The 15,915-nt window shown below is 46.6% G+C and overlaps 1 protein-coding gene across 2 annotated transcripts in view; it reads left to right on the top strand.

Moving 5' to 3' along the window:
* Positions 1-1,136: 1,136 nt before the first annotated feature.
* Positions 1,137-15,915, top strand: part of RNF24 (ring finger protein 24) — a 57,464-nt gene continuing 42,685 nt past the window's right edge. The window contains exon 1 of one of the 2 annotated variants that reach the window (XM_081925462.1): positions 1,137-1,250. Coding sequence is in view for 1 of the 2 variants with exons in the window: in XM_081925464.1 (XP_081781590.1) it covers positions 1,352-1,383 (32 nt within the window). In the remaining variant the exon portion in view is untranslated. Of the gene's footprint in view, positions 1,384-15,915 lie in introns of both variants that reach the window. The other variant, XM_081925464.1, reaches the window with a different exon arrangement.

The following is a 15,915-nucleotide window of genomic DNA, read 5'->3' as shown; positions in this document are numbered from 1 at the left end:
ATCAAATCAGTTTACAACAGGTATAATTGCACACACATACACACACACACACAATTTAATATTGCAGATCACCAGCTAACTGAAGTTTTTATTGATTGTCTGCATAAGCCCGAAAGGTTTTCAGCAAATGTGCACAGGTTAATAATAGAATGTCCTGCTGTACATTATGCCCCTGAATCCCAGTTTCTGGAAAGTGCAGGAAGGGAGAGTGCTGGCTGGCCACTGCAGGATGCTGGAGTAGGTAGACCGCTTGCCTGATCCTGTGAGTCTCTCTTCCTATATTTTAGAAGGCGCCTGCTGAAATCTCTGTTGGAGGATCATTGCACTGGGCAAGAGTGCTTCATGTCACTGTCAAATGAGCCTCACCAGCTTAGGGAGCACGGACAACCATCAAAGGTAAAGGACCCCTGACAGTTAAGTCCAGTTGCAGACGACTCTGGGGTTGTGGCGCTCATCTCGTTTTACAGGCCAAGGGAGCTGGTGTTTGTCCGCAGACAGTTTTTCCAGGTCATGTGGCCAGCATGACTAAGCTGCTTCTGGCGAACCAGAGCAGTGCACAGAAAAGCCATTTACCTTCCCATCGGAGCGGTACCTATTTATCTACTTGCACTCTGACATGCTTTCGAACTGCTAGGTTGGCAGGAGCAGGGACCGAGCAACGGGAGCTCACCCCGTCGCAGGGATTCGAACCACCAACCTTCTGATTGGCAAGCCCAAGAAGCTCAGTGGTTTAGACCACAGCGCCACCCGCGTCCTTATAGAAAGGTTAGGTGGTCCCTAAGGCAACTGGACCTAAGAGCCTCAAGCCTGGCTCTGTACCCAACTTGGTACAGTGGTACCTCTAGTTACGAACGTAATTCGTTCCGGAGGTCCGTTCTTAACCTGAAACTGTTCTTAGAGGCGTGGTTTCCGCTAATGGGGCCTCTTGCTGCCGCTGTGCTGCTGGCACACAATTTCCATTCTCATCCTGGGGCAAAGTTCTCAACTCAAGGTAACTCTTCCAGGTTAGCGGAGTTTGTAACCTGAAGCGTTTGTAACTCAAGGTACCACTATATATCTTTCCTGATTGATCAGAGGCTGATGCAAGTCGCACTGCATCCTGTGTCCACTTAGACAGCGATGACCCTGGTTTGGAGCAGATGTGCTTGTCAGTCAACAGCCCCTTCTTGCTTCGTCAGGGCTCTTGCGCTCTGTATTAATTCCCAGCCTCGTTCCAGCTGCCCATCCTTTCGCGGCCAGTGGGATTCGGGGTTAGTGGAGCTCTCTCTCTCTCTTTCGCCGCTTCTGTTGTTTTGCGCTTTATCTTTGAGCCGTCGTTCTGTTTTTATTTTGTTTTCGAAACGCTGTCTCAATGTCCTCCTCCATTCAGATGTCCAGCTTTCTGTAAGTCGGATCTTTAACCAAAGGCAGGGAGGGCCAACGGAAGAGATTGAAGGAATTGTGTTTGGGGGTCGAGAGGGTTCCTAATTCTGAGAGAATCAAGGCTTGGTTGGCTGTCTGGATTTGAAGTGGGTGACTTTAAAAACGCAGGCTCTGCCAGGTTTATTACAACTGCAAAACACGTTTGGTTTTTCGTGCAAAAAAGGGGGGTGCGTTTTTGTGGGTCAGGTTTAACTTGGTGGTGCTACTGACTTTATCACAGAGTGGTGAATTCTTGAAATGTTCTCTTTATAACTGCATTTCCACTTGTACCTATTCATTTAGAAAGCGCAGTGCTTGTCTTCTTATATAGATATGTAGATATAATATGTGTTTCATGTTTCAATGCTAGCCTTCTCCTGCTACTTGTATTTAATTTGGCTGGCACAGCATTGCGTATCTTGAGATCGGGATCGCCTGTCATAACTGACGTGAGCCGAAATATTTAAAAAATTGGACTAGGTGTGGGTAAAAAAAAACAGGTTTCAAATGAAATTGGATTTATTTATCTAAGTCATCCTAAGAACTGAGCTCTTGAAATCAGTGGAATTGACTGACTTAAAGGATCTACTCAGAGTATGAGTTATTTGGATACAGCCAAATATGCAAACACATTAAAAGTATACACTTAGAACTTCTTAAGGTATATCAAACAGATTGAATTTAAACTCTTAGATTTTTTTTTAAAAGGAAGAGAAAACTAGTCTGCTAACCCTCTTAATGGAGTGCTTTCCATTTTATAGGTAGTTCTGAATTCTAGGTTGATTTCCCCCCCATTTATCTCCAGGAGGGTTCTGTTGCCAAATCTGCAACAAGAGATGTGTTGGGTTGGCTCGCTCTGCACATCAAGACGCCCTAGGTTGCATAACAGAAAGCTGGTGTATCTGTTTTCATCTGGCACTATCCTCTTGCAAGTGGAGGGTATCGGGGTTATAAAAATTGCAGGGTTTTCGTGTTTGCTGGATCTGGCAATGATTTTTTTGGCGAACCCTTGCAAAAGACCTGCCTCTGCCCCCGTTGATGGTGGAATTTTGGCCAGGGTATCCCTGACTATCGATGGGAGAGCTTAATTCTCATTTTCGTGAGAACCTCCCTCATTCACACTTCCATACATAATATGCAAATCAGAGCGAAGCAACCTTCCGAAATATCACGCTTCTCTGAATTTTGCAAAAATAATAATAATAATTTATTCAGCTGCAAAACGCGTGTATAAAGAGGAAGCCTACATATAAATGTATAGACTAGTAAAAAGCAAAACAAAACATGGAATTCATTACGCCAGAAGGGATTGTTTGGGGAAAATGCATGTCGTAGGCAAAATTGCATACAAAAGCATATAAATTTGAGGAAAAGCACACCAAACTCATGACTTTTAAAAGAATAAAATAAAAATGGCAGGAATGTGGTGACTGACTATGATTGCAACACGAAAGAAACTGAAACAGAGTTTTATCCACCTATAGACTGTGGCCTTGGCTCACGAGTGTTCAGGTTTTGAGCTAACATACGAATAAATGTACGTTTATTTTGGAGCCTCTGTTCTTGCGTCGGTGTGTAGCCTGGCTAGCTGTGACTATTGCTCCCATGCCACCTGGTTTGCGTGGGTGCTTTTCGGCTCGTGAAAGGCTGCTTCTGAAATTGCCACATCCACCTACAGTTGGACAGGGTGCATGCCTGTAAGTGTTTGGGAAGTAAAACCGATTGTTCTTGCCGGGATTCTTGCGTATAAATGTTTTGACTTGTCGATTGCACGTGCTCAGGTCGGTTATGTAATTCGGTACGATGCAACGAGAAAGTAAGTGGATGTTGTTGTGTTGCAATGGCGTCTTTGTTTATGTTTGATTTGGTCACACATCTCATTATTATTACTGTGTTTCTTTCCATGGGGTGGGTGGCGGGTCTGGCAGAACTACTGTGTGCAAATGGAATTTAATTGATGCTTGTCTTGGGGGGGGGGGGAGTCAACAGTGAATACTTTTTTTTGCAACAGCATTAAGCCTTGTGCATTTCGGACACTCGCACTTCTGTGCCAAGGGATTACCCTTTCTGCTTCACCCTTCTTATTTATTCGGTGCCATCAGATGCCAAGGAAATAAACAACTATCTGACTTTTAGAAGACATCTGAAAACAGCCCTGTTTAGGGAAGTTTTTAATGTTTGATGTTTTACCACATTTTTAATATTCTGTTGGGAGCCGCTCAGAGTGGCTGGGGAAACCCAGCCAGATGAGTGGGGTATAAATAATTTTTAAAATATTATTAAATTATTATTACGAACACTAGACTAAGATTGAAGAGCCCGAGTTTCCTTTCCCACAGAGCTTGCAGTATAAATGTTTGATGCTGGACTGCTTAGAAATTCAGATATATAAGCTAGGTTCCTTAAACCAAGGTTGCAGCCACCAAAACAAAATGTCTAGTTGCCATTTTGGGGCAAGACGGATCTCAAGTCTTCTTTTTCAAAGGATAGCGTGGCTGTGATTGATTCTCAGTTGAACATCTGGCTAGTTCAGATGACAACCTTGAGCTGGTTTAAGAGCTTTGAGAACTTGAGGAAAAGTCACTTGAACCAGGGACAGTCTACGTATATATTGGCCAGTTCTGACCTCTTTTTCTTATCAGTGACATGGATCATTCATAATATAAGAATATTCCTCACAACTGTGGGCAGGGCAGTGGGGCAATTGTTGTAGACGAGCTACAACAACTAACTACAGTGGTACCTCAGGTTACATATGCTTCAGGTTACAGACTCCACTAATCCAGAAATAGTGCTTCAGGTTAAGAACTTTGCTTCAGGATGAGAACAGAAATCGTGCTCCAGCAGCGCGGCAGCAGCAGGAGGCCCCATTAGCTAAAGTGGTGCTTCAGGTTAAGAACAGTTTCAGGTTAAGAACGGACCTCCAGAATGAATTAAGTACTTAACCCGAGGTACCACTGTATACCATTGTTCACTGCTCCTGCTCAGGTTGCACAGAAAAAGCAATTTGGCCCCAGAAATTCATTCCAACTGTGCAGATAAAATATAACGGATGGAATTTTACAGCATGGGGTGCTAGTGTGTGAAAACAGTCCAAATCCAAGAGTATCCCAATGCTGGACATTTCAGGCACCCTCCTGGTACCCAGCCGTCTTCTTCACTTTGTCGAAAGTGGTTGAAAGCCAGGTGTAGCCTGGTACCCAGGTAATTTCAAACACTGGAAGTGTGGCTTGTTAAGGGACATACAACTATTGCTAACTTTATTCTAGCACTTTGGGGGGGGGGAATGCATGGGTTTTTTCCCTCCCAGTCATCCAGAGCCACACTAAACTCTCCTGACTTTTGAAGCCAAAACTGTTTTTGGCTGAGGTCCTTCTGAGCTGGAACTGGATGAATACTTCCATATTGAATCTTTGTAGCTGGCCTAGAAGCTCCTATCGAGACTTGCAAACTTGGGGATGAATTCAATTGAAGATTGGTGTAGTGGTTAGGAGTGGTAGACTCGTAATCTGGTGAACCGGGTTCGCGTCTCCGCTCCTCCACATGCAGCTGCTGGGTGACCTTGGGCCAGTCACACTTCTCTGAAGTCTCTCAGCCCCATTCACCTCCCAGAGTGTTTGTTGTGGGGGAGGAAGGGAAAGGAGAATGTTAGCCACTTTGGGACCCCTTTGGATAGTGATAAAGCGGGATATCAAATCCGAACTCCTCCTCCTCCCTCCTCTAAAGTGATCCAAGTGCAGTGGTAGCTAAATTGCATGGCAGAACTTGGTGCTTTGACGATGGCAGCTCCTCAGAGCCGCAGTGTTGCACCTGCAAAGCATGGTTGCAATTTGTTTCGGTACAAATGCTCCACTCGTGTGTAACTGTACCGAGAGAGAAATCTGGACGCACGCAGACTCTTTCAAGGCTCTTTTTGGAATTAACTGCTGAGAGAGATAACTTGGAAGTGGAAAAGCGCTTGCTATGAGCTGTTTTCCGTGAACGGCCTAAGTCTTTTATCTATCCTCTTGTGGTTTATGTCTTGATGGCTTATAAAGCAGCTGTTTCCAAAACGTCTGATAGCTGAAGCACAATCCTCTGCACCGCTGCATGAAAACATCACTCCTTGCAGCCAAAAGTTGTTTTATTGGAGCATCCTCTGTCTTAGGAAAGGAGTATGCAGCTGCCCATTACTAGTCTCCGATGAATGGCAGCGGCTGTCCACAGCCTCAGGCAGAGAACTCTTTCCAACATCGGCCACCAGATCTCTTTTAACTGGGCCTGTCGGGGAACGCACCTGGAGCTCTCAGCATGCCACATCCATGCTGTTCCACAGAACTGTGGCGTCTCCAAATTTCTGCACGAATCACTGATGTGGATATCCCTGCTGCTTAGAACAAGGCAAACCCAGGGCAGGAACTCATGCAGAGACGCAACAGCCAGTCTCCTCTGTGAGCATTCAGTTCAGTGTGTGTGTCCTTGGTGCCTGTAAAAAGCATTAAGGCGAATTGTAGATCAAGCTAGGAAGTGGGAGACTGGAGCTGTGGAAGAAATTACCCATGCAGTTTGCAGAGTTTGTAAAACCCTAGGCTGTTGTTTAGTCATTTAGTTCTGTCCTACTCTTCGTGACCCCATGGACCAGAGCATGCCAGGCACTCCTGTCTTCCACTGCCTCCCGCAGTTTGGTCAAACTCATGCTGGTAGCTTCGAGAACACCATCTCGTCCTCTGTTGTCCCCTTCTCCTTGTGCCCTCCATCTTTCCCAACATCAGGGTCTTTTCCGGGGAGTCTTCTCTTCTCATGAGGTGGCCAAAGTCTTGGATCCTCAGCTTCAGGATCTGTCCTTCCCGTGAGCACTCAGGGCTGATTTCCTTCAGAATGGAGAGGTTTGATCTTCTTGCAGTCCATGGGACTCTCAAGAGTCTCCTCCAGCACCATCATTCAAAAGCATCATTTCTTCGGCGATCAGCCTTCTAGCTGCATCATTAAAAGTCCCTTCTCAGAATAATGGATACTCGGGGAAGACAGCCCAGCAGAGCTTCTGAATTGCCTGGAACTGATCGCACGATGGCTACCTGGAACCTCCATCGTCAGAAAGAATGCCAGCCACTGGAGAACACCTGTGGCAGAGAGCTGTTGCCTTCATGCCTCACTTGGGGGCTTCCCAACGGCATCTCTTTGCCCACGGTGCAAGCAGGATCAGACCTTGGGTCTGATGCAGCAGGGCCCTTCTTAAGTCCTGCCAAGCTTGCAGATCTGCGAGTGAAGCAACACCCCGTTTTCGTTGGGGTTGAAAACCCTGAATCATTTAATCGCGACTCTCTCCTGCCTCTTCTCCCATACCTCTCGAGACAGCATGCATGGAAGATATTGGATGGCCTCCCACACAGGCGCTGAGCAAGATCCCAGACCTGGGTGCCTTCAGGCTGTAGACTTGCAACCGGATCGTCATGGAATGCCGAGTCCCTGCTGTGTTGCCAGGCGCCCAGAATGTTCTCCTGGCATGTTTTCTCCTAAGAACTCGCCTCTATGACGCTGGTGAGTTTCTCAAGCTACCCCATACTATGGCAGGAATTCATCTTGGGTGCATGCTTGTACATCTCCTCTTCTTCCCCTGCCTTCCTCATTTATTTAAGCCAGGCAGCTGCGTGGGGATCCCAGAAGCTGTACTGCGGTGTGTGTTTGTTGCGTGCCAGTAATTTCAAAGCAGTGCAATAGGTCATTCACTGCCCTAACTGCTGCTATATGTCTTGGGTCGCATCTGATTTCCTCAAAATAAGCAGTCGTGGCGTCTGTGTGTTGCCTGAGGTCTACACACACATTTCACAATGTCTACAACATCTCCTGTTCCCAAACAAATTGGCTCCTGAACGGCGCAAACCCGGAAGTAAGTGTTCTGGTTTGCGAACATTTTTTGGAAGCCAAACGTCTAACGCGGCTGCTGCGGCTTCCGATTGAGTGCAAGAAGCTCCTGCAACCAATTGGAAGCCGCGCCTTGGTTTTCAAACAGTTCCGGGAGTCCCAGAATTGATAACGTTCGAGAACCAAGGTACCACTGTATAAACATCCAGACGGAGATTATTGCAGCCTTCTGCAGACTACTGCAGCCCTCCCAGGTGCAAAGTTAAGAGAGAAGCCTGTCTGAAATCCCTGCGAGTCAGTATATGCAATACACCAAGTTAGCATTAAGACCACTTCGTATGTTCCTGTTGTCTTCTTTGTTGGAAGACGCCCAGAGTGGCTGGGGAGACTCAGCCAGATTGGTGGGGTACAAATAAATTATTATTATTATTATTATTATTATTATTATTATTATTATTATTATTATCTCCAGCTACCAGCAGAGACTGATGGACTTTGGAGTCCAACATCCCATAGGAGGAGCCCTGCAGGGTGACGAAAGGATAATTCTTCAGCTGTGGATTGTTACGCAGTAGGATCCTTTTGGCGCCGTTGATCATGGGAACGTTTGTGTGTGGCAGGCTAGCAGGGTGTGTGTGTTGTTTTGCTTTTTGGCTGCAAAGGCCTCTTTTTTAAAAAAAAATGCTGGCAGAAGAATGAAGGCCTCTAATTCCTTATAATGAGATCAAGGGCTTAATGGCTTAAAATGCTTAGAAAATTGTGGAGATTATTTTAGTCCACTCGCCCCCTCCCTTGTCAAATATGACAGTGCAGGGGTGTCCATGCAGACAAAAATCCCGTCTTGCAAATTCTGCTCACCGGTGGTGAGGCAGTTCCCCCACCCTCAACCGGTGAGCGGAAAATAGCAGATGGTCATGGTAAACTCCACCCACTCAGTTTTATGCTGCAGAAGGATGCGAAGTCCTCTGGTGCTGCTAATAATAATAATAATAATAATAATAATAATAATAATAATAATAAATTATTTATTATTTGTGCCCCGCCCGTCTGGCTGTGTTTCTCCAGCCACTGTGGGCGGCTTCCAAAAAAGATTAAAAATACATTAAAATGTCACACATTAAAAACTCCCCTGAACAGGGTTGCCTTCCAATGTCTTCTAAATGTCAGGTAGTTGTTCATCTCTTTGATATCCGATGGGAGGGCATTCCACAGGGCTGGCGCCACTACCAAAAAGGCCCTCTGCCTGGTTCCCTGTAGCTTTGCTTCTCGCAATGAGGGAACTGCCAGAAGACCCTCGGTGCTGGACCGCAGTGTCTGGGCAGAACAATAGGGGTGGAGACACTCTTTCAGGTCTACTGGGCCGAGGCCATTTAGGGCTTTAAAGGTCAACACCAACACCTTGAATTGTGCTTGGAAATGTACTGGGAGCCAATGTAGGTCTTTCAGGACCGGTGTTATATGGTCTTGGCGGCTGCTCCCAGTCACCAGCATAGCTGGTAGACAGCTGCCCTGGGCACAGAATTGACCTGCGCCTCCATGGACAGCTGTGAGTCCAGAATGACTCCCAGGCTGCACGCCTGGTCCTTCAGGGGCACAGTTACCCCATTCAGGACCAGGGAGTCCTCCACAGCTATCCGCTTCCTGTCCCCCAAGAACAGTACTTCTGTCTTGACAGGATTCGACCTCGATCCATTAGCCGCCATCCATCCTCCAACCCTGCCCAGGGCTTTGCTTTGGAAAGGGTTTGAAAGCCAGGCTGTGTGGTTTCGTCCATTTTTCCTGGATGCATCATGGACTGCAAACTGCAAACTCTTCTCTGTTGCAACTGCACAGGAAGCAAACATATGTTGTCACTGAATTGCGTAAACGGAGCACAGGCTCTTTAAGAGAGGCATAGAGAGTTGCAAGCCTTTAACGGGGGCGTGGCTTTTGTTCTCCTGTAAAGTTTATATGTCACTTTTCTGACAGTACTGGTCTCCAAGGTAGTTAACGATCAATCAATCAAATCTTTATTACGGTCATAGACCAGCATAAGTAGAGTGCGGTGCAATCATTTAAAATCTGTAAAACGTTTTGGAACAAGCTAAAATTATTAAAACAGAAGGTATATATAAAAGACTAAAAGAAGGGTTAGGAGCATTAAACAGAGGATGTGGAAGAGCATAAAAGGTAAGTATATGAAAGGCTACGGCTATCAATTCACAGAGCTCTCTGATATGAGTGTTCATTAAATCTGTTTCGTGGCACAGGTCATCAAAGGTAGTTAATGAAATATCAAAGCATAATGCAGATAGCAGGCTAAAGTTTATTGTCTTCTGTTATAGGCCATCAAAACAGCTATGCGGGATCACTTGGAAGAACCCTAAGAAGCAATAGTTAGCAGCAGTTAAAGGGGGAAAATTATTATTATTATTATTATTATTATTATTATTATTATACCACCCTTTATCAAAAGGTCTCAGGGTGGTGTACAACATTAAGAACACATTTTACGGAGCAAAAAAATAAAAACATAAAACATAATAATAAAATTAATCACGATAACAGTCCCCCCCCTCCAGCTTTAATGTACACATCAAATTAAATTACTCTTCCTTTTAAAAGAAAAAGTTGCCAGACATCATACACATATATATACACACACTGTGAAAGTATCAATTAGCTCTTTCTTGAGTGAGGAAATGTCTGAACTATTGAATCTGTAAGGGTTCCGCCCCCTTCTTGCTTTTTGTCTGAATTTTTCAATGCTGGAAAAGGATTTCTCAATCAAGATTTTGTGTTCCTCTTTGAGAAGCATGACTTGTATGCATGTCTCAAAAGGCAGAAGCTGGACTGTGTTGCGCCCAGAATGGAGATCTCCTGCGGTTTACTACAAAAGGGCATCTGAGCAGGGAGAGAGTAAAAGGGAAAGTTCATGTGTTTGTTCAGTGACCACACACGAGGATACTAACCATTGCAAAACTCTTTTGCAGTAGGTCTTCCCTGAAGCTACCCACCTCCCCAGAGCTGGCTATGTCTCCTCCTCTTCTGGCTCTTTCCCAAGCAATCTGAGACTGTGCCTGTTTGTTAATACTACTACTACTAGTAGTAGTAGTAGTAGTAATTTATTTATTTATACCCCGCCCATCTGGCTGGGTTTCCCCAGCCACTCTGGGCGGCTTCCAACCGAATATTAAAAAGACAATACAACATTCAACATTAAAAACTTCCCCAAACAAGGCTGCCTTCAGATGTCTTTTGAAAGTAAGATAGTTGCTTATTTCCTTGACATCTGACAGGGCAGGCACCACCACCAAAAAGGCCCTCTGCCTGGTTCCCTGTAACGTCTCTTCTCGCAGGGAAGGAACCGCCAGAAGGCCCTCGGAGCTGGACCTCAGTGTCCAGGCTGAACGATGGGGGTGGAGATGCTCTTTCAGGTATACTGGGCCGAGGCCATTTAGGGCTTTCAAGGTCAACACCAACACTTTGAATTGTGCTTGGAAACATACTGGGAGCCAATGTAGGTCTTTCAGGACCGGTGTTATATGGTCTCGGCGGCTGCTCCCAGTCACCAGCATAGCTGCCACATTCTGGATTAGTTGCTGTTTCCGGGTCACCTTCAAAAGTAGCCCCATGTAGAGCGCATTGCAGTAGTCCAAGCAGGAGATAACCAGAGCATGCACCACTTTGGCGAGACAGTTTGCGAGCAGGTAAGGTCTCAGCCTGCGTACCAGATGGAGCTGGTAGACAGCTGCCCTGGACACAGAATGGACCTGTGCCTCCATGGACAGCTGAGTCCAAAATGACTCCCAGGCTGTGCACCTGGTCCTTCAGGGGCACAGTTACCCCATTCAGGACCAGGGAGTCCTCCATACCAGCCCTCCCCCTGTCCCCCAAGAACAGTCCTTCTGTCTTGTCAGGATTCACCCTCAATCTGTTACCTGCCATCCATCCTCCCACCGCCTCCAGACACTCACACAGGACCTTCACTGCCCTCACTGGTTCTGATTTAAAAGAGAGGTAGAGCTTTTGCTACTCCATTTCATGCCTCTCCGGGTTCTTGGAAACCAGGGGAAGAGGAGACCTTGTCATGGCAGGATGGGGAGACAGCTGTGCCTCTTCACCACCTTTGGCCTCCCCCATGCCCCTCTCCTGCTTCGACTTCTGCCTCTGCTTTTGGAGTTATTAGCAAAAACATCTCCATGGATTTGGTTGAGCGTCAGGCCTAAGGAGCAGAGTGGTCTTACTCCATGAAAATCAGTTGCCGAGACTGAAATTCTAGACACCTGCTCACAGCTGTCCCGTCCTCTCCAGAGCTTTCCCCAAGCAATCGGAGACTGCGCCTTCATGCAGACAACCTCTCCTCCGCCCTTTTCATGCCTCTTCTGGTTCTGGGAGAGAAGTGGAGAAGGGAGCTAGTTGCAGCAGGATGGGGGGACACCACTCCTCTGCATCCACCCAGTCCATTACATCCCGTCGCCCCCCAGCCAGCATGACAAGCAGTCACAGATGAAGGAAGTTGTAGCCCCACAAGATCTGGAGGGTGCCATGTTGGACCATCCTTGGTGTACCCAGTGCAGAACTAGTTGGGCCACTGGTCTGCTGTGCAATAAGACAACTTGCCTGTGTTTACCACTGATCTCTCACCTGGCGCCCTTGAGATGTTTTGCGCTGTAATTCCCACCAACCAGCAGGAGTTGTAGCCAGAAACATCTCCAGGAAGGCAAAAGCTGCTCTGGTGCCTACAGCCGCCTAGGGTGTGAACGTGTAAAAGCGAAGATTATTGTGGAGATTGTGTGTACTCTCCTAAACTTCCGCATCAAAATGCAGAATCTTGCTGGCTAGCGAAGGGGGGGAGGTGGGAATCAAACCTGCCTGTCTTGTTTGATTTTTATTCTGAGTGTCGTAATCTTGGCTCTGACTCCGCAGCTAGGTGTTTCTCATTGGCAGAGGAAGGAAAACCATTCCTGCTGCCCAGGATTTTCTAGGCATGTGGGGTGTGGGGTTTTCGAAATGATACGTAACAATGAAGGAGTCACGTTTTCAAACATGCAGTGTTCCCTTTTGTAGACAGGCTTGTGCAAAGTCATCTGTAACCCTGCCAACAATAGCTACCGTGACAGTATTTTTAGCAGGCTTGTTCCACGAGTTCGGTTTACAATGTCAAATATGTCAGTCTTACTGAAGCTGAGGTGCCTCTCTGATTCAAGGCAACTCTTTTGTTATTTATATATCTATAATAAAAGTGGGAGTGCGGGTGGCGCTGTGTTCTAAACCACAGAGCCTAGGGCTTGCCGATTGGAAGGTCGGCGGCTCGAATCCCCGCGACGGAGTGAGCTCCTGTTGCTCAGTCCCTGCTCCTGCCAACCTAGCAGTTCGAAAGCACATCAAAGTGCAAGTAGAGAAATAGGTACTGCTCCGGCGGGAAGGTAAACGGCGTTTCCGTGCGCTGCTCTGGTTTCGCCAGTAGCGGCTTAGTCATGCTGGCCACATGACCCGGAAAACTGTCTGCGGACAAACGTCTGCTTCCTCGGCCAGTAAAGCGAGATGAGCACCGCAACCCCAGAGTTGTTCGCGACTGGACTTAATTGTCAGGGGTCCTTTATCTTTAACTTATAATAAAAGTAGCTAAGCTGGTTCATAAAAGAAAAAGGAAACTCCCAAATCCTGAAAGACCTACGTTGGCTCCCAGTATGTTTCCGAGCACAATTCAAAGTGTTGGTGCTGACCTTTAAAGCCCTAAGTGGCCTCGACCCAGTATACCTGAAAGAGCATCTCCACCCCCATCGTTCTGCCCGGACGCTGAGGTCCAGCGCCGAGGGCCTTCAGGCGGTTCCCTCCCTGCAAGAAGCAAAGCTATAGGGAACCAGACAGAGGGCCTTCTTGGTAGTGGCGCCTGCCCTGTGGAACGCCCTCTCATCAGATGTCAAAGAGATAAACAACGACCTGACATTTAGAAGACATCTGAAGGCAGCCTTGTTTAGGGAAGTTTATAATGTGTGACATTTTAATGTATTTTTAATCTCTGTTGGAAGCTGCCCAGAGTGGCTGGGGAAACCCAGCCAGATGGGCGGGGTACAAATAATAAATTATTATAGTATTATTATTATCATTATGGTTGGGCAACACCTGTCCAAGCAAAAAGTCACGGAATAGAATCGCAGAATCATAGAATTGTTTAGTTGGAAAGGGACTCCTAGAGTCATCTAGTCCAACCCCCTGCAATGCAGGAATCTCAACTACAACGGGGTTCCTCTCTAAACTTTGACCGTTACAGTAAAGAACTGTTCCACAGTAGATGGACCTTCATTGGAGCTTATATGAGAAAATAAAATATTAAGCACAAGGTTAAAAAGAAAAAAGAAAAGTGCAAAAATTAGACTGGTCACTGCAGGCGTGAAGTCTCCATGTAGATTCTTCTCCAAGTTGGAGACTGCAGACAGAATTAGGCCTCTGGCCGATGCTGCAAATATCAGGTTGCACCTAGAATTCTTGGATCAAGAAGCAATGGCTGATCCCCGTTTCTGAAAATATAAAGGCTGGCTGTGTCCCAGAACCTTGCATGTAACTCAAGACCTTCAGCGCCAGAGAGTAATAATTCAGTCGGCGCTCTCTCCCTCTTAGAACTCGGTGTTTATTAATTGTTTTGATGCTGCTTCGTTTTCCGAAATACACACAGCAGCGCGAGGACCAGGGGTGGGCTTGTCACCTGAGAGCGATCGCTAATTGACTCCGAGGGCTGGCCCCCATTTCTGTCCTCATTGAGTGTTGTCAGCCTGGGAAGTGGGGGACGCCAAGACTTGCGGCAAGGCGCTTTTTCAGCGGCGTTGGTTTCTGTCCGTCGTCTTCTCGTTATTCCCGTCAAATCAAAGCACAAACTATTATTACAACGAAAGAGAAGACCCAAGAGATAATGCAAATGACGTACTGCAGAAGTAATGATAGCTCCTGAAGTGAATGAAGACCTGGTTTCAAACACCTCAAGGGACATCGATTAGCCATCCCTGGTCAAGTTCTGCACTCAGGAAAGATTCTGCACCTTGTGTCGATTCTTCGTCATCCGTGCTGTGCTGCGTTTGCCATTGTGTATTATTGTCATCTGTGTAATCCTCTTTGGCTTTGTTTAGTCACGGCAAAATGCTCTGGAAGGTGCTGGCATCTCGCCCCCGACCTCTGAAAGTCACCAGCCGCTTCTTGAATTGCACCGGACGTTCCCCACGCATTCTTCATGCGTTATCTGCGCTACCGTAAGAGTTAGGGACTTCCTATTTGAAACAAAGCAGGGTTGCCAGGAAGCCGTCTTTTTGTGCGTCACAAAGCCTTCGGTGTTCTTTCTGCAGTTCCTCGGAATCGCAACACACCTCTGGGGACACATCTGGGCTTCCTTCGCTGTAATGGGCACAGCGCTTAGTGGTTGGGGCAGGTTTCCTCTTTCGCTTTCCTCTTCTTCTTTTTTGCATTCTACATTAGAGGGAACAGCTGCTCAGATACAGTCTCAGGAAAGGGAGGGCTGGTTCCACAAGCCCTTAAACGTAAGGACATCAGAAGAGCCCATTGGATCAGGCCTGTGGCTCTCTCTCCCTGTGGTTCCCAGAAAGTGATATTCAGAAGCATTTCTGCCTCCGACCGCAATGGCAGAGCGTAGCCACTTGGCTAGGAGCCATTGGTAGCTGTCCCCGTCTCCATTAAATTGTCCAGTCCTCTTTTAAAGCCATCCCACTTGTTGGCCGTCGCTGCCTCCTGCAGCAGGGAGTTCCTTAGTATTTACGGGACTACCTCTCCTGGTCTGCCCCACAGAGGACCTTCAGGTCCATGAATAACCATAGTTTAGAGGCCCCGGGCCCTAAGGAAGTCAGATTATCCTCCACCAGGGCCGGGGCCTTCTCAGTGATGGCTCCAACCCGGTGGAATGCTCCGTCCCATGAGACCAGGGCCCTGCAGGATTTAATTTCCTTCTGCAGGGCCTGTAAGACAGAGCTATTCCGCCTGGCTTTCAATTTGATCTTTTATTCCCCTTCTTTCCTTCCCTCTCCCCTTTTTATGAAGATTACCCGCTCTGGGATCCCACAGCTAATTCCCCCCTGGTCTCCTTGCTGGCCCAAATAGGACTAATTTAGCCAGCTAGCCCTGGTGATCATCCAATGTTTATTGGGTGGATTTTCCCCCTAAATTGATTTTTGAATTGTGAATTTAGTGTTATTCACGGTTTTATACTGTATTTTAAGCTGTTTTTTGTTGTATCAATTAAGTGTTTTAAATTTGTTGTTAGCTGCCCTGAGCCCGGTTTTCTGAACCGGGCTAGGGCGGGGTTATAAATTATTATTATTATTATTATTATTATTATTATTAATAATAATAATAATAATAATAATTTAACCATATACTGTGTGAAGTATTTTCTTTTCTCCATCCGGAACCTCCGGAACCTTGGATGCCCACAAGTTGCAGTGTTGCAGACTACATCCATCTTCATTGCGGGGAAAAGTACTTCTATTTTCCCAGTCAGCTGTAGCAATTGTTTTTTTCATGCGGCACCAACTTGCCTTCCCCTCTGTATCTGCCCTGTCAGCTGCAGCGGCTTCTACTTCTCTGATTTTTCTGCTCTTTAAAATACAGGTGAATATTTAAAAGGGGGGGATGGGAAAGTAAGCCAGCTCTTTTTAATGTGTGTTTGTTGTAGAAGCAAATCCAAAC

This window comes from Podarcis melisellensis, assembly GCF_964234715.1.
Source record: "Podarcis melisellensis genome assembly, chromosome: 9".
Taxonomy (NCBI): Eukaryota; Metazoa; Chordata; class Lepidosauria; order Squamata; family Lacertidae; genus Podarcis; species Podarcis melisellensis.
This window is presented reverse-complemented; position numbering and strand designations above follow the sequence as displayed.